At 33.8% G+C, this 26,525-nt stretch overlaps 1 protein-coding gene across 1 annotated transcript in view; it reads left to right on the forward strand.

The window, feature by feature from the left end:
* The first annotated feature begins 524 nt into the window (after nt 1-524).
* LOC123661238 overlaps nt 525-26,525 on the forward strand; it is a 104,685-nt gene continuing 78,684 nt past the window's right edge. Inside the window, exons 1-4 of the mRNA XM_045596224.1 lie at nt 525-559; nt 2,860-3,071; nt 3,193-4,587; nt 16,545-16,633. Of these exons, the coding sequence (XP_045452180.1) occupies nt 525-559; nt 2,860-3,071; nt 3,193-4,587; nt 16,545-16,633 (1,731 nt within the window). The remainder of the gene's footprint in view (nt 560-2,859; nt 3,072-3,192; nt 4,588-16,544; nt 16,634-26,525) is intronic.

Raw genomic sequence — 26,525 nt, forward strand, 5'->3', positions numbered from 1 at the left:
TTTAGAAAGGTCTTAGAAAAAGTGTCACAGACGCTTTTCGCTTTGTGTCGCTACCAGTAATGGATACGATTTAATATTATAAAAAACAAATGAGTCGTTTTATCTTCTTTTTAAATTTTAAATAAAAGTATAAAATCAATGAAGTTATATAAATAAAGTCCTAGTATAAGGGAGAGGATAGCTTATAAAGAATCGATAGATATTTTAAAATAGAATTAATAGATTTTCTAGAATTTTTAATACTAATTATAAAGCAATACCTTACCTACATTTGAGGCATAAAAAAATCTTTTACCTATTTTTATGTAATCCCGAATTACTAAAAGGTTACATTTAAAACAGTTACAAAATCTAAATGTAATATTATTGCAACTCTCGAAGAAATCTTTGTCTCACAATGAAAACACGACACATACCAAAATAATACTTGACCTATTGTTTCAGATGTACAAAGTGTTTGATGTGATATTGTATGTCGAAATTATCCTGAGTTAGCGCCCTGACCCCATGCCTCGGCTTTCGACATGCAATCCCCTTCACCACGACTACGTCATTACAGGTCCCCCGAAATATTCCAAGCATGCTAGCTATCACCCGCAATACTCTAAAAAGGCATTTATCTATAAACTGTATGTGTATTAATATTAATTATGAGCAGAAGCGAATATTTAACTCAGACGTGGTAAAAGAAAAAAGTAAAAGTTTTGAACTCAGTATATAGCGATGATTAATTTTTCATTAGATTTATGCCTTTTTTAACCTGTCGAATAAATAGATTATTAAAGGAATAAATTTAGCTTATATTGTTTTATTGTTCATCCTGCATTAGTATTAAGCATGACTAATTTATTCATTAACACATTAGGCATGCTCCTAATTGTTCATACCTGAGTTAGCGTTTATAGAAGAGCTATTTTCATTTTATTTTAGTCACTATGGATTTTTGCCACATGTTTCGTTAGAGTGTTTCTAAGTTAAAATGGACGCGTGCTTTGTAAGTTTAGAGCTTTTGCAACAGTAACAGGTAAGTTAAATTAAATAAATATAATATCATTTTTGGGTTTTCGATTTCGAAATAAGAACAAAATTTTTGTTTCATCAAAGAAAAATCATAAGTTTCAGATCCAGTCAGATAAATTCAGCTTACATAAAATTAATAAAAAGTTACGAAGTTATTCAGCTACTTTGCATGATGCTTAACCAATTAGACTTTGTAAATAGTCTTAGTCTAAAATTACCAAGCACTCTAGAAAATTCTCCTCGTATTGAAGAGTTACCATTATCAGCATCATTACAGACTTACTAACGATGACAAGTTCACCCTGTTCAGCAGCTCAACACAACTAAAATAACATTAATAAAACCAAACATAGTAATGTATTTATATAATAATATAACGTATATTATTTAGTTTTATCATTCATTAAACATCTAATTATTCAGTATATTCAAATTGTATATATGTATTATAAAATAATTGATTCATGTAGTTACGTAAATTTCAAGGATATGACTAGTTTTCAAATATAATAGTCGTTGTTCATTCATTCATATCCACTTAGAAACTTTAGCAGTGCACAAAATTTGCGATAGAACGCCATAAGCACACAGAAATCAATTAGTTCCTCGATTAATTTCACAGGTTATTTTTATCTTATTTTTTTTATGAAGCAAACAGGGTTTTGTATCGTTACTTTAGATAATATGGAGACTAAAATTAGCTCCTACCAGTAATTTCAAAACAAACTAAATAAAAAGGTGACTTTAGAAAATTATTTTTAATTAAAATGTTGCAATCAATCTTTATCTTATATGATTCAAAAAAAAATTGTTTACATTACTTATCTTTGAAATTCAATGAACAGATAATTTCAAATCGATTAAACACATTCAAAATTTCCATTTCATCAATTATTGGTACAGCTTCATGCAGTACCAAATCGTTCTTAGAGGTATCAAGGGGAAATTCGTTCAGGCCCACAGCCAATAGATAAGCTTATCAACGCATCACGTATCGCTTGACAACACAATAATGTCGCTTTATTATCAATTATACTACTCTTCGCGATAAATTTCTGCAATTAAATCTTCAAAACTTAAAATGAATCCTAGTAATCTTTTCAAAACACTTTTTCATTGTGTATTTAAATATTTTCTTTTACATATTTTTTCAATATGTCTGAGACAAAAATAAAAGACATATACAAAATATATAATAACAAAAATATTAGTGTTGAAAGGAGTTTTATTATTTTTAACCGACTTCAAAAAAAGGAGGAGGTTACTCAATTCGACCGTATAAAGGAAACACTCGAAAATCCGCATAGCTTATTACTGGGTGTACCGATTTTGATGATTTTTAATTTAATCGAAAGCCAATGTTTATCATGTGGTCACATTTAAATTTCATCGAGATCTGATTACAACTTTTGGAGTAATCTTTGATAAAGCGTATTTAGTTGACAATTTTTGAAGTCGGTTTTTCTTCGTTTGCCTGCAAACACAATTATGTGAAATAAAACCAGTGTCGTGGTTTAAATTATTAAAAATATGTAGTAAAAATTAGTAAGCGCTTCATCAATAGTTTATTGGTATAATATATTTTATGTCGTCACGCATGGGAGCGGTTATTACTAAATATCGCGTCGCCTTGTTCAGTTATCAGTCCGGTGATGCGAAAATAAGGGCGTGATATGCGGCTTTACGCTTTGTACACCAAGCTGTCCGCAAGTCACCAACATGTATCCCATTACACATTTTCATAACAATAAAGCGTGTGTGTTATTTCTTTCTACATATTCCTAGTAAAAAAACGTCTTACCGCCTTTATATTAACATTTTGTATTGTGTTTTTGGCAGGACGATGACCGCAATATGCTTTGTCTGCAATTTACCAATCCTTTCCCACCAAGTTGGGCTGGTGTGGGCTGGTGGAAACGGATGGGACGAACTCACGCGGTCCACATTGGAAGAGACGACACTTCGACAACGTCTTGGTAACAGAAGAGATTCGTCTGCTCAAGTATGTTGTGTTTCACCCCCTGAGCCTGATGTTGCAGATCAGCCACGAGGTAATTTGTTTTTATTTTTTAATTTTTTACGTGTATGATATTTAAGTGTAAAAACTAATATTTATATGAAGTATATTTATTAAAAATTACATATTAAAAAGCCAATTTTCGTGTTCTTTAGGCGGACCTAGACGCCGCCGCTCATCGTTGGCCCAACTGACAGACATTCTACGAGAATGGGGAGGAGGTGGAAGTAATGCACCAAGACGACAACGTGCTCCATTGTCAAGACGTGAAACCTTAGCAGATCTTGCTCGTTCTCTACCCTGGGCACGTCATGAACCACCACCACGTCGAAGACGCGATTCTTCTGCAGATTCTGGTATTAAATCTTCAACCTCAAAGCGCCGAGATTCTAAAGCCATAACCCCACATGATTTTCGATCTGATTTTCCAACTTATTTGGAGCGCAAGGATTCTACAATAATGTCTTCAAGAGAACGACGTGTTAAGAGACGTGGGTCGAGTGATGGCAAGGATCGCAGAGATTCTGTTGATGGTCATCGACACCGCAGAGATTCTGTAGCGGCTCCACCGCCACGTGTAGTTGCAACTCATAAGAAAAGAAGAGCTTCTCCACCTACTCCAGCACCTCCAGCTTTTGTTGATGCATCGTCTGATCCAGGTCCTTCCACACACCCACCGGCTGTAACTGTCGTGACGGTTCATGAACCAACTCGCTCAGATGGTGAATGCCCACCGATGACTATGCCGACAATAATAACTTCAGCAGTAACACCTTCTCCCACTTCTCCAACGGCACCAACTTCTAATGCTACACAATTAACACAAGCTTCACAAGCTTGTCAACCTACACAAGCAACGCAAGTAACACCTAGTGGAAGAACACCTCCAAACTTAGGTGGAAGAAGAGATTCCACTACACAATGTGGTCGAGCTCGAAGAGACTCACGGGCAACTGCTAGTCCAGAAAGAAGATTAGTTAGACTACCAAGACAAGCTACAGCATTTGATGATCCATCTGGACCACCTGGAACGCGACGTAGAGATTCAGGTCCAAATTTGGACCCTGATGATGCTGGAAGAGCTAGACGCGACTCTTTGAGTCCCGACTCTGCAGCACGACCGCGTCGAGAAAGAAATCAATTAAGTCCCGATAGAGCGGGTGGAGGTGAACTAAGTCCATCAGCAGCTCGTAGACGAAGTCGCTTAAGAAGACAAGCATCTTGTGCTCGTGTTGGTAGAGCACGTAGTCCCGAGTCAAGTTCATGTTCCAGTCGAGATCCGAGCCCGTGCGCACGACCTCCTGAGCGAACAATGTTCAGACGACAATCAACGACTGAAGAAATTTTGATAGCTCGTGGTTTTCGCCGTCAATCTACAACCGAAGAAATGATACGATGTCGTAATTTTAGACGACAAAGTTCACAAAGTGATGATGCATGCATGCGCGCTCGAGGTCGTCGTGACTCTTCTACGCAAATACTTGATGGTACTATAGGAACTATGACTGTGGAGACAACCAGCACATTTTTCGATTCAAGTACACAAACAGGTATGTAATATTATTTTTGCCTCTTTTTCTTATTATAAAGTATTTTTCTAACAAAACAAAGCTACTCATATTTATAAGCTAAAACTATATGTAATCGAAACATAGCTATGAGTAATCATTTTTTAAGTAAACAACTTTTTCGGATACTTTACAGCAACCATAGGACTCCAGTCCTAAAAAAGAAAGTTGTTTCATTATAATGAGTGAAATTCGCGTAAACAATTCAATAACTATGATTGGCTACATAAAACTATTTATGATTTTATAAGAAAAATACTCTTAAAGACGCTACTCCTTAGTTGTATAAATATCGCATAGTGCAAAGCGTCCCATACAACCACAACTTATGATTACAAAAGGGTCTGCCACGTGCTCGCTCCCTGCCTATTTGCAGCGTCCAATCGATTCACGCCAAGTTTTGATGTCTCGCTTACACAGTAGCATGTGAAGACTGCTTTATCGACAGAGAAAGGTACTAGCGAGTGGCTTCTTTGCCATGAGAGACTATCCTAACGTGGCGCCCTCTACATAGGTTTGGGCGGGCTATTCTTGAGCAGCCACTTTGAACTAGCAGCGCGTCCGCGCGGACCTCGAAAACGAGATGAGATGAACACGGTCGCCCGGCGCAGGCTCGCCCGCCCGCGCCCTGTCATCTGTTGCCCACTAACGCTGCCATGTTTACTAAAACGAAAGTGACGTACCGCACACAACGAATAACCTCTACAACATTACATTGACAGCTAAAAATTGCTAGTAAATATTTGTGGACCAATATTGGTCGACTTTGCCTCTACAACGAATCAGTTTATTGAAATTGGTCCGGGACTATCATCGAATATAAATCGCGAATATTACTATATTTTTGACTTTTACTAAAAAATATTTTTGATTTAATTGTACAAGTGGTGTGGTTCTCCAATTCTCTTAAAGACAGTGTAAAGGTGTGACGTTAGATAAACACTATCGCGAGAAGCATAGAAATATTATAGAATTAGTACATATTTTAGAATTAAATAAAAACACCAAATGATAAAATAAAATAAATAAATAAACAAAAGATTAAATTTTTTAAATACAATATTGTTCGACGAGTGCTTTTTTAAAGCGACAAATTATGGTAAGTGAAAGTTAAAATATTTACGTTGTATCCGTTCGAAAAGTATCACAATAGGTTTTTAGTAAAGATCAAGAAAGAAATCAAAATAACAAATAAAAAACAAGTCTAATTTTATTGTAATTATAATTAGCCCTTTTACAAACGTAGTACAAGGATATTTTCTTTAAAGTCAATACGCGAAAAGTATTGTAAAAATTATTTCCGTTTTAACTTTTGACATGGAGATGCTAGAAATTATAAAATATGTTTTTTCAACTTTTATTTTTTATATTCAAATAGAATACATCATTATCATATTTCATTAAAGTGTAATTCACTAAACAATATTAGTCTTAAATAAAATTTAAACATAATTTTAATAAAATTTAATATATTTTAAATCAATCACAATGGATTTTAAAACGTTTATTCTAAAATCACAATTATTGATAATAAATTCGCTTTATACTATGTTCTTCTTTTGTACAACTTGATTAAACAAACGTCTATAGCACTCTAACGTAATATTGCTACGAAAGCTCGTAGCGACATGTTAAAATTTAATTAATGAATAATAAAACACTTTTCTTAAATTATGTTCCCGTAAACGACTCGGTAGTAGAATGAATTTCTAGACGAGGTTTTCCCTCAGGACAATGATATGGGACTATTCTTTAAGCGTGTATAGATAAAAAAATTGACTACGTGCATGTACTGTAGCTGATGTAGAAGACATCCATGGGTTACGGCGACCACTTACCATCAAGTAGACCATATGGTTCTTTTTTTAAATAAGTATATTATAAAGTAGTATATTAAAAAAAATATTTACATGTTTACACTTACTACTTGATGGTACAGCTATCTCTATTTAAAGTTCCCTCGTAGCGGTATTGTAGCATTCAACATCGATGACGACGGTTTTTCTCGTGATAATATCTTATTCAAAACAACTGTTAAATAAAAAGACACTATTGGACACCGAGAGCTTGAAATTCGACCATAATTAATTTAAATTATCAGTTTGAACATTATTAAGGTTCTGTTGTCAAACACTATATTTCTATTACAATAAACAAAATAGTAAATATGCGTGTGTGTGTCAAATAGGTGGTATTTGTATGGTGGTATAGGTGTCAATATGGTAGTCTGTGTAATTTATTTTATTGATTTAATATATTTTTTGCATAATTAAAAAAAATATGCATTCTCCACTACTTCTCTATATAAACTTCTTTTTTCTTCAATGTTACATATAATTTTTATTTATTTTTTAAATATGAAGAAAAATACATGTAGGAAAAAAATTAAAATAGGAAGAAAGAAATTATATATAAAAAAATATATGTAAAGATGCAGTTAAATAGTCAAGTTCTGAGAATTAGATGCCTTGAAAATGTACAAACTTAATAACTTGAAATTGTGCATATTGTTACCTATTTAAATTTAAATGTTTTAGTATAAATTTTCAAAATTCATATAATACAGCTTTAAACGTAACTTAGAAATACTATATAGTGCATTTGGATTTAGAATCTTACATAATGAAAGAACTTTAATGAAGAGATGTCGATTGACTGCTACATGTAAAGATGCCTGATGATGATCCAATAAAGGATCGAAACGTCGCATGAATTTGCAATTAGTGGTTTGATTGGCACCTTATATCCACTTTCCTGCGAACCGTCAAAGAATGTTTTAATAGGTTTTAATTTACATTCCGATAGTTGTTCTCCTGAGGAAAGTATCACATAGTATTTCCACGTAAATTTCCGATTCCATTGTCATTTATAAACCTTTCTAAGACGGTAGAACACTCGATATATTTACATTTGTGTTATTATCGACGTAACGCAGATTTTTATCTATAAATAAATATCTATTATTAAAGCGAATATTGATTGTAGCGTTTATATGGTTCGAAAGTTAGATGGCTTCCATTATTAAAATATATATTTATATACTCATACTTCCTTCTTGGTGGAACGAAAATTAATTCATTGATAAAGTCATTATGAAGTCTTACTTCGAAAAGGTAAAACTAAATATCTAAAACAGAATAATCGAAAAATATTGACTCGCAGATGTATACTACATCATAACCAGAAACAAAATAATTAATTATTTGATAGCCAGTATAAGGGAAAATGATTAAAATTATTATTCATACAGAATTATTAATTAATCATACAGAGTAACAATATCACACTCATAATGTAACGCAAAAAAACATCGTATAACCATCAAGTCATCAGTACACAAACGTATGATTAAAATGAATCAAACAGTTTCAGGCAATATCCATTGTCAATCTAATTGATCGACATACAGACGATGATTTAATTTTTATCGTATATAGGTTAATCAAAGGTAGTTTACATGTTGTAGTATTAATAATATATTCTTTCCATCTGATTAAAATTTCCTAAAAGATGATTGAAGACGAAATTATAAAATAGTTAATTAATAAACTAGAGACATAAAAGTATTTAAGTAAACATGTCTGTAAACTTAAAAATTATTATATTGACTAGAAACTATAACGATAAATTTTTGATTAGAAGTGTTTTTAACGTTTGAAATAACCTATTTGATTAACTATGGTTAATGTAACCTAAACGTCACGTAATTGTGTCGTACTTTTCCACTGCCGGAGGCATTCTGTTCTATTAAGGAAAGGGATTGAAACTTAATTTGTCACGCTGATCCACTGCAAATTGGCGAACATACGTGTCTTAGAATTAACACGGATATTTCACTGTTTACCTACGTTTTACTTCATCGAACAAGAGGTAAACTGACAATATCAACGATTCAAAGAATTTGGAAACCTCACGTTTTTTTTTTTTTTTTTATTCTACGTCTATAAAATTACACGTTTTAATATTATGAGTATCGGCTCATCATATCGAGTATAATAAATATTTAATTTTTATCATCATGGTCATGCGGCTATGACTGTCATTGTTCTTAATGTTCGGCATATTGAAAAATGCCTAGTACAAACGTGAAATATGATAATAATTAAATTGATTATCCTTTTTTGAGCAATACTTTTGATATATTTTGTTTTTATATACGATGTTTTTTGTGTGACTGCTTATGCGTGTCAAAAGTTACAGCCAAATGTTTTGTTATATAATTATTATATTATTATTAGATTTTAACAAAAAAGTTATTGTTCAGTTCGCAGAGTTATAAAATAAATAAATTTCTAAATAAAAGTAGCCTAAGTTACTCCTTATTACATCAGCTATCTGCCAGTGAAAGTCCCGTCAAAATCAGCCCAGCCCTTTCAGAGATTAGCCGGAACAGACAGACAGACAGAGAAAAAATTGAAAAAAAAATGGTATATGTACCATGTACACATACACAAAAGCTGTTATTTTAATATTACAAACAATAACTCTAATTTTATTTATTTGTATAGATTGACAAAAGTAAATTGTGTCTGTCTGTCAGTAGGTTTGAATATTTATGTATATTTCTAATATTCCATTCCGCTCTAGTCTTTATACCACTCATTATGACAGCCGGGCTAAGACTTAATCAATCATACTATTGTGTAGCCGGAATACGAAAAAAAAAACATTCTTTTTAAGTCCTATAAAAGAGAAATTTCGAGTCTTAATAATGACTTAATAATAACAAAAGTAGAGTAATGTAAAGTAATAAAACAGGAAGAATATAAAAATGAGATACATCTCTATAATAAATAATAACCGTTCAGGCAGAACGTTAAAGAAATAAAGAGCTTTTTTTACAGCAAAACGACTGTAACGCTGAAATAAACGTTATCGTATCGTAACAGTATAGAAAATAAAATACCTATTTACAACGCACTTTACGGCCACGATCGCTTTAATTATGACCTGTCCTATGCTGCGTACGTTTAATAATAATAATAATAATAATAATAATCTTTATTTCGGGACTAGCCCATATAGTATTAGTAACAATGATGCTTATAATGTAATGTTAGTACAATTACATTTAAATAATTAAATAATTACATTTTAATAAATTTTGAATTAACAATAACTATAATAATATTTCTTAATAATAACAACAATTTTAAAACAACTAAAATGTGCATTCCTTTTTTTAAATATTATATGTATGTGAATTATAATTTAATTATTAATTTATTTACCATTTCATTATCACTATTAACAATTTATAATTAAGGAGTTTAATACAATGAATTAAAACACACAGAACACAAAATAGACATGAAAAAATATATATATCAAGTTAATCAGTATCATTCAATCCTCCTTTCACTCTTCGTGGCTTTCATCCATATCATATGTACCTATCATGCTAATGTTATTAATTTATTTAGCGGCTCGGTCCGACGGCATAACATGCATGGTGATCCAATGCCTTATTATGGATCCGTCAAACCGGTCCGCAACTGTACGCAGGATGCTGTTTGTGCTCGCGCGTATCCGCCTCCACAGAGATGCCACACGCTTACGCATAATTGCATAAAAGCCATCTGTATGCTTCTCTGCAAACATCCCCGAGGCACTGCAGTGTCGCGGGAGCCCCAACAGCGCCCTAAACGCATTATTATACTGGACACGCAGGACGCTGTAGGCCTTCTTAGTATATTTAATCCACAGGCTGCAAGTGTAAAAAGATTGACAGTATGCTCTGAATAGAGTTATTTTAACTTCATTTGTGCACTTTGCAAACCTGCGGATAAGCATGTTACTTCTGACCGCCAGCGCCCTACGTTCCCGTTCCATGTCCATATCATCGCTCTGGTCAGCATTTACCCAATGCCCCAAGTACTTGAACTTTGTTACTATTTTAAGCGAAGTGCCACTTATTGTTACCGACGGTACTGTGGGATAACATTTATTACCTGCTTTAAATATAAGCATTTCGCTCTTTTCAGGATTATACCTAAGGCCATGAGCCACTGCATACCTCTCACAGATCCCTAATAATTTTCTAAGGGCTTTGATTGAAGGGCTCAGCAGCACCATGTCGTCAGCGTAACTTATATTGTTAACAAATGTACCATCTATAGAGCATCCGACTTTGGTGCTGCTCAGCTCCTCAATCAGACGGTTCACATACAAGCTAAAAAGCTTCGGCGAGGTCACTCCTCCCTGCCTCACCCCACATTCCAGCCTGTATGGCTCCGACAGCGAGCCCGCCCAACTAATAATGTTATTCTGGTTACCGTACCAGTACTTTAATAGACGTATAAGGCCTTCAGGTAGTGTGGTCTCTGTCTTTAATTTATGCCACAGCTTATTGTAAGACACCAAATCAAACGCCTTTGAAAGGTCCAGGAAACACGCATAAACTGGTGTGTTCCTGTTCGTATAGTATTGGACAGTATGCTTAAGACACAGCACTGCACTTTCAGTGGACAGTCCGGGTCTAAATCCGAACTGTGCGTCATGCAGATTTAGATGCGTGTCCAATCGGCTACTGAGCATACTGTCCAGTATTTTTGCAATGATGGTGGCTAATGATATGGGTCTATAGTTACGTCTATCAAAGACATCCCCTGTACGGTTTTTCACAATAGGTACCACCAGGGTCCTCATCATTTCTTCAGGTAGGTATGAGTGACACACGCAAGCAGTATAAAACAACGCCAGTACCTTAGACATATGCTCACCTGCATACTGTACATGTTCAATGCTTAGGGAGTCATGTCCAGGTGATTTTCCGCGCTTTATGCTCTTTATAGCTGCTTTTACCTCCACCTCAGAAAATACCACCTGTTCAACTAACTTGGAATCATCTCCCAGATTCAATGAATATTCCTCCGATGGAACAAGTACAGATTCTACTTTAAACTGGTTTTTAAAGAGCTCTGCAATTTCAGAGGGCTCGCTAACACCGTTCACACTAACCGGAACTCGCGACCTGGGATTCAGTTTACTCGTTTGTTTCCAGAATTTCCCAAAGTCTTTATTACAATGATGTGAAGCTATCATGTCCATTTGTATCTGTTCTTTATTATCTAGGCACCATTTCAATCTTTCCTTAAAAACTTTTCTAGTATAGACCATGTTGTTATATATATCTCCCGTTTTAGGCCTACCATATAGAACCCAGTCCTGAAACCCACATCGCGCGTCCCGGTGTGCTAACCTAACGTGCTTGTTCCATCCTACAACATGTTTTTTCCTCTTATTCTTATTTTTATTACAGCTTCGACTAGATGCAATTTTTAATACATTAACAATATTACTATACAAACTATCAATAATAATCCTATGTTCCTGATTACAACAACTAATATTACTACACTGATTTAACACCTCAGGAAACTCTATATGTTTTAACAAAATATCGCACTGCTCATGATATAATTCTATCTCTTCCAAATTTCTTTCCCCCCATATAACATCATTATTTTCATTAGTATCATTACAAACAAACTCACTCCTAATTGTACTTAAATTACATTTAATTTGTAATGGGTAATGATCTGACCAGTAAACATCATAGTGTATTTTAGCATCTACAACTGCTTTCCATCCCGCCTCCGACACTACACAGTGGTCCAACCAACGTTTAGTATAGGAAATGTCACTTACATACGTGTGTGAATTCGAGTTCAGTCCTAAAATCTCAATGTCCGCGCACTTCCAATTCTGTTCCGTACAAAAATTCTTTAGCTCTTCTCCAAACCGAGCTCCTGGGTGTGAGTTAAAGTCACCCAGCACAAACACTAAGTCAATGTCACATTCCTGACCAATTGCCGCAACCTCACTAAGGCATTCCGTATATTCTATAATATTATGATAATCGGCCGTATCTGTCGGCATATAGGCACTGAACACTAATAGCGGGCGATCCGCCAGTTCTATTCTAATAGCCGTTAACCGATCACTTTTACACCGCACCTCCGACACTGAGCTAAACTTACTTTTTCGCCACATTAAAGCAACACCCCCGTAAGGCCGCCCGCGCAAGATACCAGCGCCCGTGTCAACCGCCGAGAGTTTAGTACACTAATAAAATTTGTTGGTAGTTTTTATTGTGTTTATTTGTTTTGGTTTTTTAAAGTTTTTATTTAACTTGCAACCTATGTTTTTTTTTTATATATGTAACTAGGAAGGCAAATAAGTGTGGTTTAAGGTTACAGCAGCAAAGAATATAGCCACCCCCTTTCTTCCCGTGGGTGTCGTAAGAGGCGACTAAGAATAACACAGTTCCACTGCCACCCTGGAACTTAAAAACCCGACCGATGGCGGGATAACTATCCAACTGTTGGCTTTAAAATACACAGGCCGAAGACGGGTAGCAGCGTCTTCGGTGCGACAAAGCCAGCCCTGCAGTCATCAACCCGCCAGCCCAGTGGTGACTATTGGCAAAACACATAAGTTCACGGCATTTTTGGCGCGAACTTGGGGATGCCTATGTCTAGCAGTGGTCTGCGATAGGCTGATGTGTGTAGGTCGGCAAACAATCGTACGGCTCACCTGATGGTAAGCGATTATCGCAGCTTATAGACGCCTGCAACACCAGAAGCATTGCAAGCGCGTTACCGATCCTATCCCCGATTCCTCCCCCCCGGAGTTCTGGTTACCTAACTCACAAACAGGAACACAATAGGTACTGTTTGAAAACAGTATTATTTAGCTGTGGTCTTCTGTAAAGTCGAGGTACTACCCCTGTCGGGCTGCTCCATATTTTGAGCAGGAAATTTACTGCTGTGCTAATGTTTGTTAGTGTGGAATCTTGCAACTCAATTTTGAAGCATATATTCACATTAAAAGCACAATTCAGCTGAAATTTTATATACACGTTTATATTGGATGATAATGCATGTTTAGCTATGTGATGGCAGAGCAGTTCTTTTTAATACACTCTTACAATATGGGTATCAAATAAAAAAACTGCCTAAGAATAGCTCGAAACATGAAATTACGTCATTCTGAATCTAATTTAGAAAACTTTTAAAGATGGCAGACTAGTTGTTTTTTATGCACTCTTACTATATGAATACTGTGTAATAGTAAGGTTTTGCTGAGAGTAACTCGAAAAATAATGTGACTATATTAAAAGCCAATATGGCGGACTTTTAAAGACGGACTACATTTTTTATGTTTTCTTACAATATGGGTATCAAATGTAAGTGTTGCTGTAAGTTATTATAGCGTGCAATATATTTTTATTTAAATAATTTTACTCTTATAATTATTAAGTACTAGCTGCCCAGACATACTTCGTTCTGTCAAATGTTAATGGTAAACATTAAACTTTTAAAATTTTTTTTGTGTATTATAACCTTCCATGGGTCTTAAGGAAGATAAAAATATAAATAAGCCGAATTGGTCGAGCCATTCTTGAGTTATGCGCTTAGCAACATTCATTTTTATTTATACACATGTAATAAACTGGAATGTAATAGTTTTAACGCTTTTAATAAATAATAAATAATAATAATAATAATCTTTTGTTACTCTTTCTTACGGATCAGTGGATTCAATGGATTTCTATAAGTGACACACCTATATACGAGTTCGAATTTTGAGAATTTTACTACTTGGCAATTCTTTCAACTCTACTAATAGGCAGCAAGCCAAGGGAGAACACTTGCACTTTTAAGGCGTGCAAGCAATTTGGCACACACAGTTCTTTATTGTTTACTTACATTTTTTGTTTCTTTGAAAATAGATTGAAATCTATTTTCGCATTTTTCATTTTGAATCTATTAAAAATATAATCTAGCTTAGTAAATCAGTCGTCCATAAACCCAACAAATGGTGATTACAGATTTCAGGTCCCTCTATTGACATTCTTAAAACAGCGATTTTCTTACAACGCATTATTAGATTATTCATGATGTAATTTTTGTTATTTTCGTTTTAAGATGTTTTTAACATTAATCATAGAAACATTTTACAATATAGAATTTGAATGTGGAGCGTCTACTTGTTAAAAAGAGACTGGATTTTTTATATACCTCGGAAATATATATCACTTCAGCCTGTCCGCAGTCCACTGCAGGACATAGGCCTCTACAAGCTCGCGCCAAAAATGGCGTGAACTCGTGTGTGTTGCCTATAGTCATTACGCGTCTGTCACGCTGGGCAGGCGGGTTGGTGACCTCAGAAATATGTATAATTTTTTTTTCACAGAAATATATATTATTTTCGGAAATATATATAATTTCTGAATAAAAGAAGACAATATTATTTTACGCTTTTATGTGTTTTTGTTTGTACAAAAATGACGAATTTTAAAAGTTAATATAACAAATTCCTTACATAAAAAATATAAATTTTCGTATTATTTCCCTTCTATTTTTTTTTTTTCTCTTATTCTCAGTGCATCCTTCCAACATTGCGCCATTCTATATACAACTCGTTGGTTAAGTCGCATTTGTTATATTTGATTGAAGTATGGGGTAATGTCTCCAAAACAAAATTACAACAGCTTCAAAGAATACAAAATAAAATAATAAAAATACTATTTCGATCTCCATATTACATCTACACCTAAAATTATAAAGAAACTAAAATCATGAACCTTCGACAACTTTATATACATAATTCCTCTATTTTAATTTTAAAAAAATATCAATAAATCTATGCGTCCAAATTTGTCCTTTATAAAACGTATCACGAAGTGCAGCAATCGATGACCCAGCTTTGCAGCAGCTTGGTTCTGCCTACGACTAGGACGAAATTTGCCAAAAGGGATATCACATTCGAAGGACCACAATTTTACAACAAATTACTATGTCAAATAAAAGATGTAAACTAAATTAACGAATTTAAATCTCGGCTTTCGCAAAATATTCTCAATAATACTTTATTGTTAGAAAAAACAATTTAAAATATTCTTTAACTGAGCACTAGGATTATAAGACGACGATATGTATGTTTTACTTTTATTGTAGTAGGTATGTTGTTCTCATGTAAGTGGCATTGTCTTTTTGAGAATAAAATTCTTTAACCTTAACCTTATTATTTAAAAAAATAATCTATGCTCAGTTGATATCGGAAAGCCATTAAACAAGCAATTTAATATAAATGACAATCAGAAGTTACGCTTCTTTGTCATGCACGGATGTAGTTAGCGCTTTAGTGGGTCTTCGTAAATTATCTTTTTGCAATTTGTCTTAAATTACTTTTTACGAAATTTCGAAATTACGAAACTTCGGCGTTTAAGTAAAATGTAAAATTAATAAAGATTGTATCTGTATTGAAGATCTTTGGAAATATATCATAATCATCAAATAAACTTAAACTTTAGATAGCTAATTATAATAAGATTTGATTTGATTTTGTGACTTAATTAGGAATCTCTAAAATTTGTGGTAAATTAATGAACATTTTAGTTTACGTCTTTGTATTCCGTATATGCAAAAAAATACATATTGTAAACGCAAGAATTTTTAAGAATAAATGCATAGTTGTGATAATTCTGCTCAGTTTTCTGTAATATACTAGACTAGCTTCTACCCGCAACTTCGTCCGCGTGGAATAGGAATAATTCTGTGATACATAATTTTTTCAAAAGTGCAACGCACGAAGCGGAAGCTCTCAAAAGGAAAAAAAAAACTGAATTTGGAACATTGTTCACGTGTTCAAGTGGATCATCACACTTCTATTTGTTTTAACGTGATGATATATAGACTTTCTCGATAAATGGGCTATCTAATACTGAAAGAAGTTCTTACTAGTAGTTCCTTAGATTAGCGCGTTCAAACAAACAAACAAACTCTTTAGCTTTATAATATTAGTATAGATTACTGAAGACCCGGATCTATAGGCTATTCTTTGTTACATAATTTCCACGATTTCAAAAGCAAATAAATCGCTCATAAAACTGTTTTTAAATTCTTACTATTTATATAACACGAATGTTCCAGAACCGTCCCCATTGTACGACAACAACCACTACCACGAGGAATGTCTTCGTTGCAACTCTTGTGGGTTAAACCTCACTGGACCCAATCAAGTAAGTAATATTTTACTACCATTTTTTTTTTTTTTATTTTTTTTTATTTAGGAACGTACAATTTTATAGTAAGGGATTATAATCTATATTACATGCACAATGTTTTTATTATTCATTGACTTAAAAAAGGCCTTTGACATCGACAGTCACAAATTGCTGTTAAGGAAACTGGAAGTCATTGTTCTTGTCGGTAAAGCCTTAAAAATGTTTGAATCGTACCTTAAGAACATATTACAGATAGTAAAAATTGATAGTAACTTCCAACGTTCCCCACTACCCCATATCCTATGACGTTCCACAAGGATCGATACTAGGCCCTCTACTCTTCTTAGTATATTAATAACATGCACAAACTTAGCGGTAATATCACTCTCTACGCTGATGACACATGCCTATTTTACTTTGGTTCGTCAATTCACGATCTAATAGTTCAGGCCCAATACGATCTCGATGTCCTTCATGAGTGGCTTCAGTACAATCTATTGACTATTAACATTTCTAAAACTAGCTATATACTATTCAAAGCTAAAAATAAACTGATACCAAATGACACACCTCTCACAATAAATAACAGACCTTTACAAAAAAAACTTATGAAAGATATGTTGATTTACACATGGAACGTTCACATTAATCACTTAATAAGTAAATTAATATCACTCCATGCCTCCTTACGAATTAATGTTCGGTGCATACCACGTAAATTATGTTTCACAATTTATAATTCTCTAATAAAACCACATTTATTATCGGAATCTGGGGAAGTACTGTCAAAACACGATTGGATAAATCGTGGTTCAATAAGTCCCGAGACTAAGTACTAAAAAAAGGTCTTTTTTATAAAATTAATTTTTATTCATCAACATAGTCTCCTCCAAGAGCGATACAGTCCCTCCAACGCTTTTCTAACTTTTCTATCCCATGTGTGTAGAACGATTTGTCTTTGGCTTCAAAATAAGCCTCCGTTGCTGCGATAACTTCACTATTTGAGTCAAATTTCTTACCCTGAAGCATTTTTTTTGAGGTCTGCAAACAGCCAGTAATCGCTGGAGGCCAAGTCTGGCGAATAAGGGGGATGAGGAAGCAATTCGAAGCCCAATTCGTTAATTTTGGCCATCGTTCTCACGGACTTGTGACAAGGCGCGTTGTCCTGGTGAAACACCACTTTCTTTTTGTTCATGTGAGGCCGTTTATCCGCAATTTCGTACTTCAATCGCTCCAATAAGCACATGTAATAGTCACTATTTATATTTTGCCCCTTTTCAAGGTAGTCGATGAAAAGTATTCCATGCGCATCCCAAAATATAGACGCCATAACCTTACCGGCCGATTTCTGAGTCTTTGGACGCTTCGGGCGGCTTTCACCAGCCGCTCTCCACTCCGCTGCCTGTCGATTGGATTCCGGAGTGAAATGGTATATCCAGGTTTCATCCATTGTTACATACCGACGTAAAAAATCCTTTTTATTATGATTCATCAGCGCCAAACATCGCTCTGAATCATTGATACGTTGTTCCTTTTGATTAGTTGTAAGCAAATGCGGCACCCACTTAGAAAAAAGCTTTTTCATGGCCAAATTTTTATGTAAAATAGTGAAAACACTACCAGCTGAAATCTTCACTATCTCGGCTATCTTTCGCACTTTTACCTTCCGATCTTCCAATACGATTTTGAGGACTTGGTTAATATTTTGTTGAGTCACTGCTTCATTTGGACGACCTGAGCGTTCCCCATCATTGGTGTCCATGCGACCGCGTTTGAAGTCAGCATACCACCGACAAATGGTTGCTTTAGAGGGAGCTGATCCTGCATAACATTTTATAAGCCATTTCTGTGCTTCAAAGGTATTTTTTCCCATTAAAAAACAATGTTTTATCAACACGCGAAACTCGTTTTTTTCCGTTGTATCGAAATTACAACCGTAGCGTCACTTAAATGTTTCAAAATCAATAATTTTATTGTTCCATTTTTAAAAATTTGACACATATTCTTGTATTGATAGCCAGTACTTTTTAAAAATCAAAACAGTTTTTAATATATGCGCCATTTCCAGGTTAGTCTCGGGACTTATTGAACGATCTAGTACAAGTCCTACAAAATAAAATAATAAAAATATTTTTTAATTTTAAATTTCGAATATCAACTAAAATAATCTATCGCGAAACTAAATTAATGAGTATAAAACAATAATATAATTACAGCACCCTGCACTTTCATATGTAAAAATGTCCCTATCGAACTACAATCAAAAAATTTAGGCGCCGCTGCACTCGACGCGCGAGTCTCATTGTTTTGCCTAAAACTCGTATCAAGTTCGGTCAAACCGCAATAACATAATTATGACGGTGCGCGTCTTTATAATAAGATACCCTCAGACATCAAAAATATTAACTCGTTCGATATATTCAAAGCGACTGGTCTCATTATATTACAAAAATATCTTTCTGAGTATGTAGAATGGGGAAATAATAGTGGTTTTCAAATCGTAGTGATATTTTTGTTTTTTTAATTGATCCAGGATATCTGATTGGTTTGTGTTTAATTGTGTGTTATTTTCTACATTGAAAATGTAAGTACGACAACGAATGTCTGTTAATTGTTTGTTTTTATTTTAATTGTGTTCTCGTTTAAGTGATTTAAGTGTCTTTATGAGAATAAATAATTTTTAAACCTAAACCTATTTAAGGTAATTAATTTGATAAGGATTAATGCTATATTGCTTAAAATCACTTCGTAAATAAGCCATTATTTCTCGTATAAAGTAAAGGATCACACCACTTCAGCCTATTGCAGTCTACTGCTGGACATAGACCTCCACAAGTTCGCGCCAAAAATGGCGTGAACTCATGTGTGTTGCCCATAGTCACCACACTAGGCAGGTGGTTTGGTGACCGCAGGGATGGCTTTGTCGCACCGAAGACGCTGCTGCTATATTATTAAGTACAGATATGAGTTTATATAACCTATCTCTATATTATCTCTATCTTTAGTAATTCTTCTCCAAAGGCAAGTGACATTAATGATCTCAAAGTTTTATTGAAATCTAATTTTCTGAATACACTTTTGCTATATATAGTGACATCAATCAATCACTCGAAGTAACTGAAGCTATTATAATATAGGTGAAGGAGAAGCATTATCGGCTGGCAGTCAACGATTTTGTATCAAAAGACCTGGAAAATATTTTCAAAGCTTTTTAGCACTTGTTTAACATATACTTATAACGTATTAAAGAGCCTATACTTTAAAGCAACTACTTTAAATACATTTCTTTAGTAAATTCTTAAAATTCTGTACCTCAAAATAGATAGTGAATAGAACTTGTGAATTGTGGGATTTAAGTCCATCTTATAGTTCTTTCGTTATTTATTTATTTATTTGTACAAAAATCCACAGCTACATTTTATGTTTCTTAAAGCAATACAGAGCATCCAAACAAAAGCCAATTTCGGATTTTACATTATTTAAGTTACACAGTTAAGGCAAACAAAGATGAGTTGAGCTAAACACAGTAACAATAAAAATGCGAAATATAAAATGTAAAATATCCATGGTCAATAATGTGTAGATGTGTATTTGTATGTAAGTGGGTGTGTAAAGTGGGTGTCTAGATTATTCATATGTGCTAGCAAGTTTCTCTATTACAAGGAACTTCTAGATGTAGAAAAAAGGTCAATCTCAGAAAACAACTTGTTATACTGTCGTGTCAGTCGACATCTTAATGAATTCCTGCTATAGTTTGAGTATAAAACTGTAACATATCTGATCTTACCTGAATGCAATTAATAGAATTAGAACAGATGTCATGTAATAACATCATATCCGCTACGTTACGGCGATCTTCCAAGGTGGTAATTTTATAATGAGCACACGAGGTATCATATTTCGAATCTCAATGTCCAGTGCGAAAATTTAAATATTGAACAAATTTACGTTGAATTTTTTCCAAACCCTGAACATATGTTACATACTGGGGATTCTATACGGAAGAACAATAATCCAGGAGACTTCGGACACAGCAAAAATAAAGCAATTTAATTGTATTTATGTTATTGAATTCTCTCGAGACCCGCATCACAAATCCCAGGGCTTTATAGCTTTTATCTCGTATGCGGTCTATGTGTGCAGAGAATGTCATTTTTTGATCCAACGTGACGCCCAGGTCAACAACAGAAGAAGCCTTCTTGATTGTAGCAGCTTCAAATTTGTAAGTACCACAATAGTCGGTTATATTGCGTGAAAAAGTCTCTTGTAAAATTTGGCGTCATCGGCATATAAAATGAATCTATAATTTAATAATTTATAGAGTACAACAAAGGCCCAAGCAACGATCCCTGAGGAACCCCGGAATTAATCGTAGTGTAATTAGATTTACTACTGCCAACGACAACTGCTTGAGATCGATTGATAATATAAGATTTGAACCACCGATGCAAGTCTCCACAAATACCCAAGAAAATAGCTTCTGAAGAAGTATGACATGATCCACGCGATCGAAGGCCTTGTCAAAGTCTGTAAAAATTAGATCAACCTGAAAGCGATCACTCATACTTTGTAATATTTCATTTGTGAATACCGATAGATTGGTGAGAGTAGAACGACCCTTAGTGAACCCGTGCTGCTCCTGCGGAATATCTGTTATTTTCATAATATTTTTAGTAAAATAAAATGACGAAAATTAAGGTGCAAATTTTGAAAAAAAAAACAGTATGTTCATTAAACGTTCTCAAATCCGCAAAGACGTTATGGGACGAAGTCTACAAAACTTCTTCTAAAGCATTCACAGGCTCCTACAACATACGAACTTTTGTTGTCTTATGTGCATTAGATTAATTAAATTGGTCGGTATATACCATTGTAGTTATTTTCAAAAAAAGCCTTTTTACAATCAAATAATATTCTAATTTTCTTAGGTCAAGTTTTCATTGTGTAAATACATATAATATACCAATATGATACAAGGAATTTCATCATCATCATCATCAGCCTATTACAGTCCACTGTGGACATAGGCCTCCACAAGTTTGTGTCAAAAAATGGCTTTGTCGCACCGGAAATGCTGCTGCCTGTCTTCGGCCTGTATATTTTAAAACCAGCAGGATATCTCGCCATCGATCGGCTTTATAAGCTCCAAGATGGTAGTGGAACTGTGTTATCCCTTAGTCGCCTCTTACGACACCCACGGAAAGAGAGAGGGTGGCTATATTCTTTACTACCGTAGCCACACAGCAGAATCTCATCTATCATTATTTAGTTATGAAGTAGTCCGCTGTCTTACCCAAACCTTTCACTCAAATTATAAGTACCCCTAAGACAATATTTGCTATTTCCGGCAGACATCATTTTAATTAAACTTATTGTTTGACTTGCTTTAAGTGACCCATTTTACCTCTTAACTTTATTTAGTTTTCTTTATGCTTTCATGTAAATATGAAAGAAAAAAACTCACCGTTTATTTTTTCCTGCAGGATTGTTGGTATTGATAAATCATATACATAAAATTCTCGTGTCACAATGCTAGTTAAAATACTCCTCCGAAACGGCTGGATCGATTTTTATGAAATTTTGTATGCATATCGGGTAGCTCTGAGAATCGGGCAACATCTATTTTTCATACCCCTAAACTATAAAGGGGATTAATGGGGTTAATAACATATATGGCAAAACAACGTTTGCGGAGTCAGCTAGTAACTTTATAAATACCAATAATTTAACTACCTTTGTAAATTTGTCATGTCACCTAGACAAATTATGTACAAATTAATATTTTTATTTAATTAACCAACTTTTTATTATAACTAGCTGTCCCTGCGACTTCGTCTGCGCGGAATTTACCAAGAAAGTTATTTTTAGTTCGCAAAGTTATATTTTTCGTTCGCAGAGTGAAGTAATTCTGTAATCATCAAAAATTAATTTATTTTAATATAATAAAATAAATTAAATTAAATTATTTATTATGGTAGAAATAAAAAAAAATATTAAAATAATCCAACAAACCTTTTCCTTCAATCAACAAAATTATGTATGAAAATGAGTTGAAATGTTTATTGTAAAAAATTGAAGAAGGTTGGGTTAGATGATTGTTGGTTTCTAAGGTAATAATTTCCTGACATAATAAAAAAATACAACCTATTTCGTCAGTGAGTCTCGCGTTATTTTGCAATCATCCGTACATCCAAAAGTTGACGTCCCACATAATATTTATTTCATCGGTTACGGCAGTAAGGAATACGCCACCCCCTCTCTTCCCGTCGGTGTCGTAAGAGGCGACTAAGGGATAACACAGTTCCACTACCACCTCGGAACTTAAAAAGCCGACCGATGGCGGGATAAGCATCCAACTGCTAGCTTTGAAATACAAAGGCCGAAGACGGGCAGCAGCGTCTTCGGTGCGACAAAGCCATCCCTGCGGTCACCAACCCGCTTGCACAGCTTAGTGACTATGGATAAAACACATGAGTTTAAGAGAACTTGGGGGGGGCTATGTCCAGCAGTGGACTGCGATATGCTGAAGTAATGATGATGATATTTTTTGTAGTATATTTATATAATTATGTACTTTTAAATTATTTCTTCGGAAGTTTATAAACAATGTAATATTAAGTTCAAACTGTTAAGATCGTAGCAGTAAACATAAAGTCAATTCATATAAACAATTTTGGTATAGAGATTACTTTTATCTCTAGGATCACAATACGATAAATCATTACATAGTATAAGACAAAGTCGCTTTCCGCTGTCTGTCTGTCCATATGTATGCGTGGATCTTTAAAACTATGCAACGTATTTCGATGCGGTTTTCTTTAGTAAATAGGGTGATTCCAGAGAAAGGTTTATATGTATAATACGTACATAATATGGTAGAGAAAGAATGATAGTTTTAGAGGTTTCTTGTGTGATGTCGTAAATAAACACATTGTTTTTGCGCTTACATTGCAAATATTTATTTTATATTAATATCAGTATTGCAACCGTACGAAGCCGAGGTGGATCGCTAGTACGGTATATTTTAGGGCTTCCCCATATTTAGAGGCACAAACATCAAAATAATACTTCAATATACATTTTACTACTGTTTCGGTGTATTGGTGCGAGTTTTGATGCCGGTCGTGGTAGGTTCGGTTACTACTCGGGACTTACTATTTGTATTTGTACAAATATTTATTTCTGGTCTGGGTGTCTGTCCTTTGGATCTTTCGACTTTGTCTAAGAGAGAACGTCAAGCCTTTGTTCCCAATTGTTATCATAGACACGATAGCGACTGATTCTGTTTGTAACTCAAACTCATCTCCTGTATAGAGGAGAGGCCTTTTCCTATCAGTTAGACACTTATAGGCAAATCAAGTTTATATATTTTACAACATGAAATAAAATAAAACATTGCATATGAAAAATAAAAACTAAATAAGGATAGAAATAGAGAATGTCGTGTACGAGTTAAAAAAAGTTTTCCCGTCCTGTCCGACGAGGGTTGACACATTTACGTAGATATCTATTTCAATGAGGCCTTTATTTATCGAACAAATTTTCTAGTAAAAAAGATAATGTTACGGTAAAACAAATATACGTCCCCTATCGTTTCTTGTATATGTCATTTCAAAATTATTGGACTCGGCCTTCAAAGCTTAAATTGGAATGAGTTTATTTCCATCAAGACTATTCCGAAGAAATGTACTCTACTTGTATTATAGACATGACAGTAAAATAGATCAAAATAGAACTATTTTTACAACTCAAAATCAACTCAAGATCAAATAAAACGTTTTTTTGGTATTAAATATAAGAAAATTTTTACTAATTCATTTTGTTTTGATTACGTAAGATATTAATGTAATAGAAATATTCAAGAGATAATTAAAATATTTCTCTTTACTATTCTCTAATACTGTTTCACCTCTTCACAATGTTAGTCACATCTATTATAATAAATTAAATACTATTGTAAGAGAGCCGGAAATCAAGTGATACTCTAAAGAAATTATACTATTATAATATTACATAAAAAGAAATTATACATAAAAGAATAAGTAATCGCTTTTACACTATTCTATGTAGTTATTTATACAAGGCTAGACACACCCGCGATTTTTTGTTTTCGAGTGAAACTACACACCCAAGATTGTTTTACGTTTTTATTTTCTCCATTTTTGAGTCATATATTATTTGATATCCTATACCTTATGCAAAATTAAATTATTTGATATCTTTTGCACTGCTAAATTAAACGCTAGCATTTAAGGGAATATCTAACTCAATAAAATTTTATAACATATAATAAGTGTGATGGAATAAGTTATAAGTGCAAGTAAAACAGACTAACGAAAAAATATATATTTTTGACTTTGTTTTAACAAACAAAACTAAAAAAAATGTACAGTTCAATTCGTATTTAAATTTGTTAAAGAATTTTGTGAAAATATCTATCAAATTATGTGTATCAAATATTTCATAAATCTAGAGCCGCGGACGAAGGACTTCTAGTTTTGAAAACATTTTAAAACAAAATTTCAAAAGACTGTACATATACGGAGTATGTGACGGTGAAAAATGAATTTCACTAAACCACGCTCTCGTCCTAACATGATCTCTAAAATTGAGAACAACTTTATATTTTTCACAAAATAAACGTATTCAAACATTTCCATATTCTGAATTTCAAGATACATAGAAAAATACAAGATACCGCGACCTGGCTTTAAAGGACTGCATCTTATTTTCCTTCATGCGTACAAAAGACTTTGTATCGCACCTTCGTCGTTCAGTTTTGAACTTCTTTGTGATTATTTGCAAAATTACTTCAATATATGTTAATTCGCCAACTTAAAAGATTGTAGGTATTTTATTTCTTAGTTTACAAAAGCTCACGATGTTAATGAATCTATTATCGTTTGTACTTTACTACATAATGACTTAGATGTGTTTTGAAGTTATTGCACTCACTGAACTAGTCCTTGTCTGTTCTTGTCCTATTTCCTTTTAATTATTTGTCTTTTAATGATTAAAAAAAAAATTAATATAATTAATAACGATTATAATTTATAAATATATCATGAATATGTTTTGTGCTCATATTTATGTCTATAAAAGTTTTCATTTTTGGTTGAACTTTATTTAACATATATATGAGAGTTTGAATGTACTGGGATGTATGAAAAAACACGTCTAGAGAAGTCCATAGATTTAGACCTATTGATTTAGTAATCGAACCACAGCTAACACTCTATCATCCAAGGACTCAATGTCCAGCCTGTTATTCCACTATTTAATAGTTATCCGACCGTACTGTAACTTACAATTACGTTTTCACATACCTTGAGATAAATTATTATTATTAAATATACCTTTTTTTTTTTTTTTATGTCACTAGGTCGGCAAACAAGCGTACGGCTCACCTGATGGTAAGCGATTACCGTAGCTTATAGACGCCTGCAACACCAGAAGCATCGCAAGCGCGTTGCCGACCCAATCCCCAATCCCCCCAGGAGCTCTGGTCACCTTACTCACCAACAGGAACACAATACTGCTTGAAAACAGTATTATTTTGCTGTGATCTTCTGTAAGGTTGAGGTACTACCCCAGTCGGGCTGCTCCATATTTTGACCAGGAAATTCCTGCTGTGCCCTACCTCAGTTAAAACCTTTAAAACCTTTAAAACCTTTTTTAAGAAATACAACCTGTACGAAAACGTAAACAATACTGTCTTTATGATTTTATTAGTTAAACCTCTTAGTCTTAACAATGTGTACATACAACAATGTATTAAAATAGGATCATATAATCATACAATTGCAAAGGCACTTAAACGAAAGACTATATTAACAAACCTTTACTTTTATTATTACTGTTTTCATATCAAAATTATCCTTTATTTAGTCTTTGTTTTATTTATCAA

The sequence above is a fragment of the Melitaea cinxia genome, chromosome 16, assembly GCF_905220565.1.
Source record: "Melitaea cinxia chromosome 16, ilMelCinx1.1, whole genome shotgun sequence".
NCBI lineage: Eukaryota > Metazoa > Arthropoda > Insecta > Lepidoptera > Nymphalidae > Melitaea > Melitaea cinxia.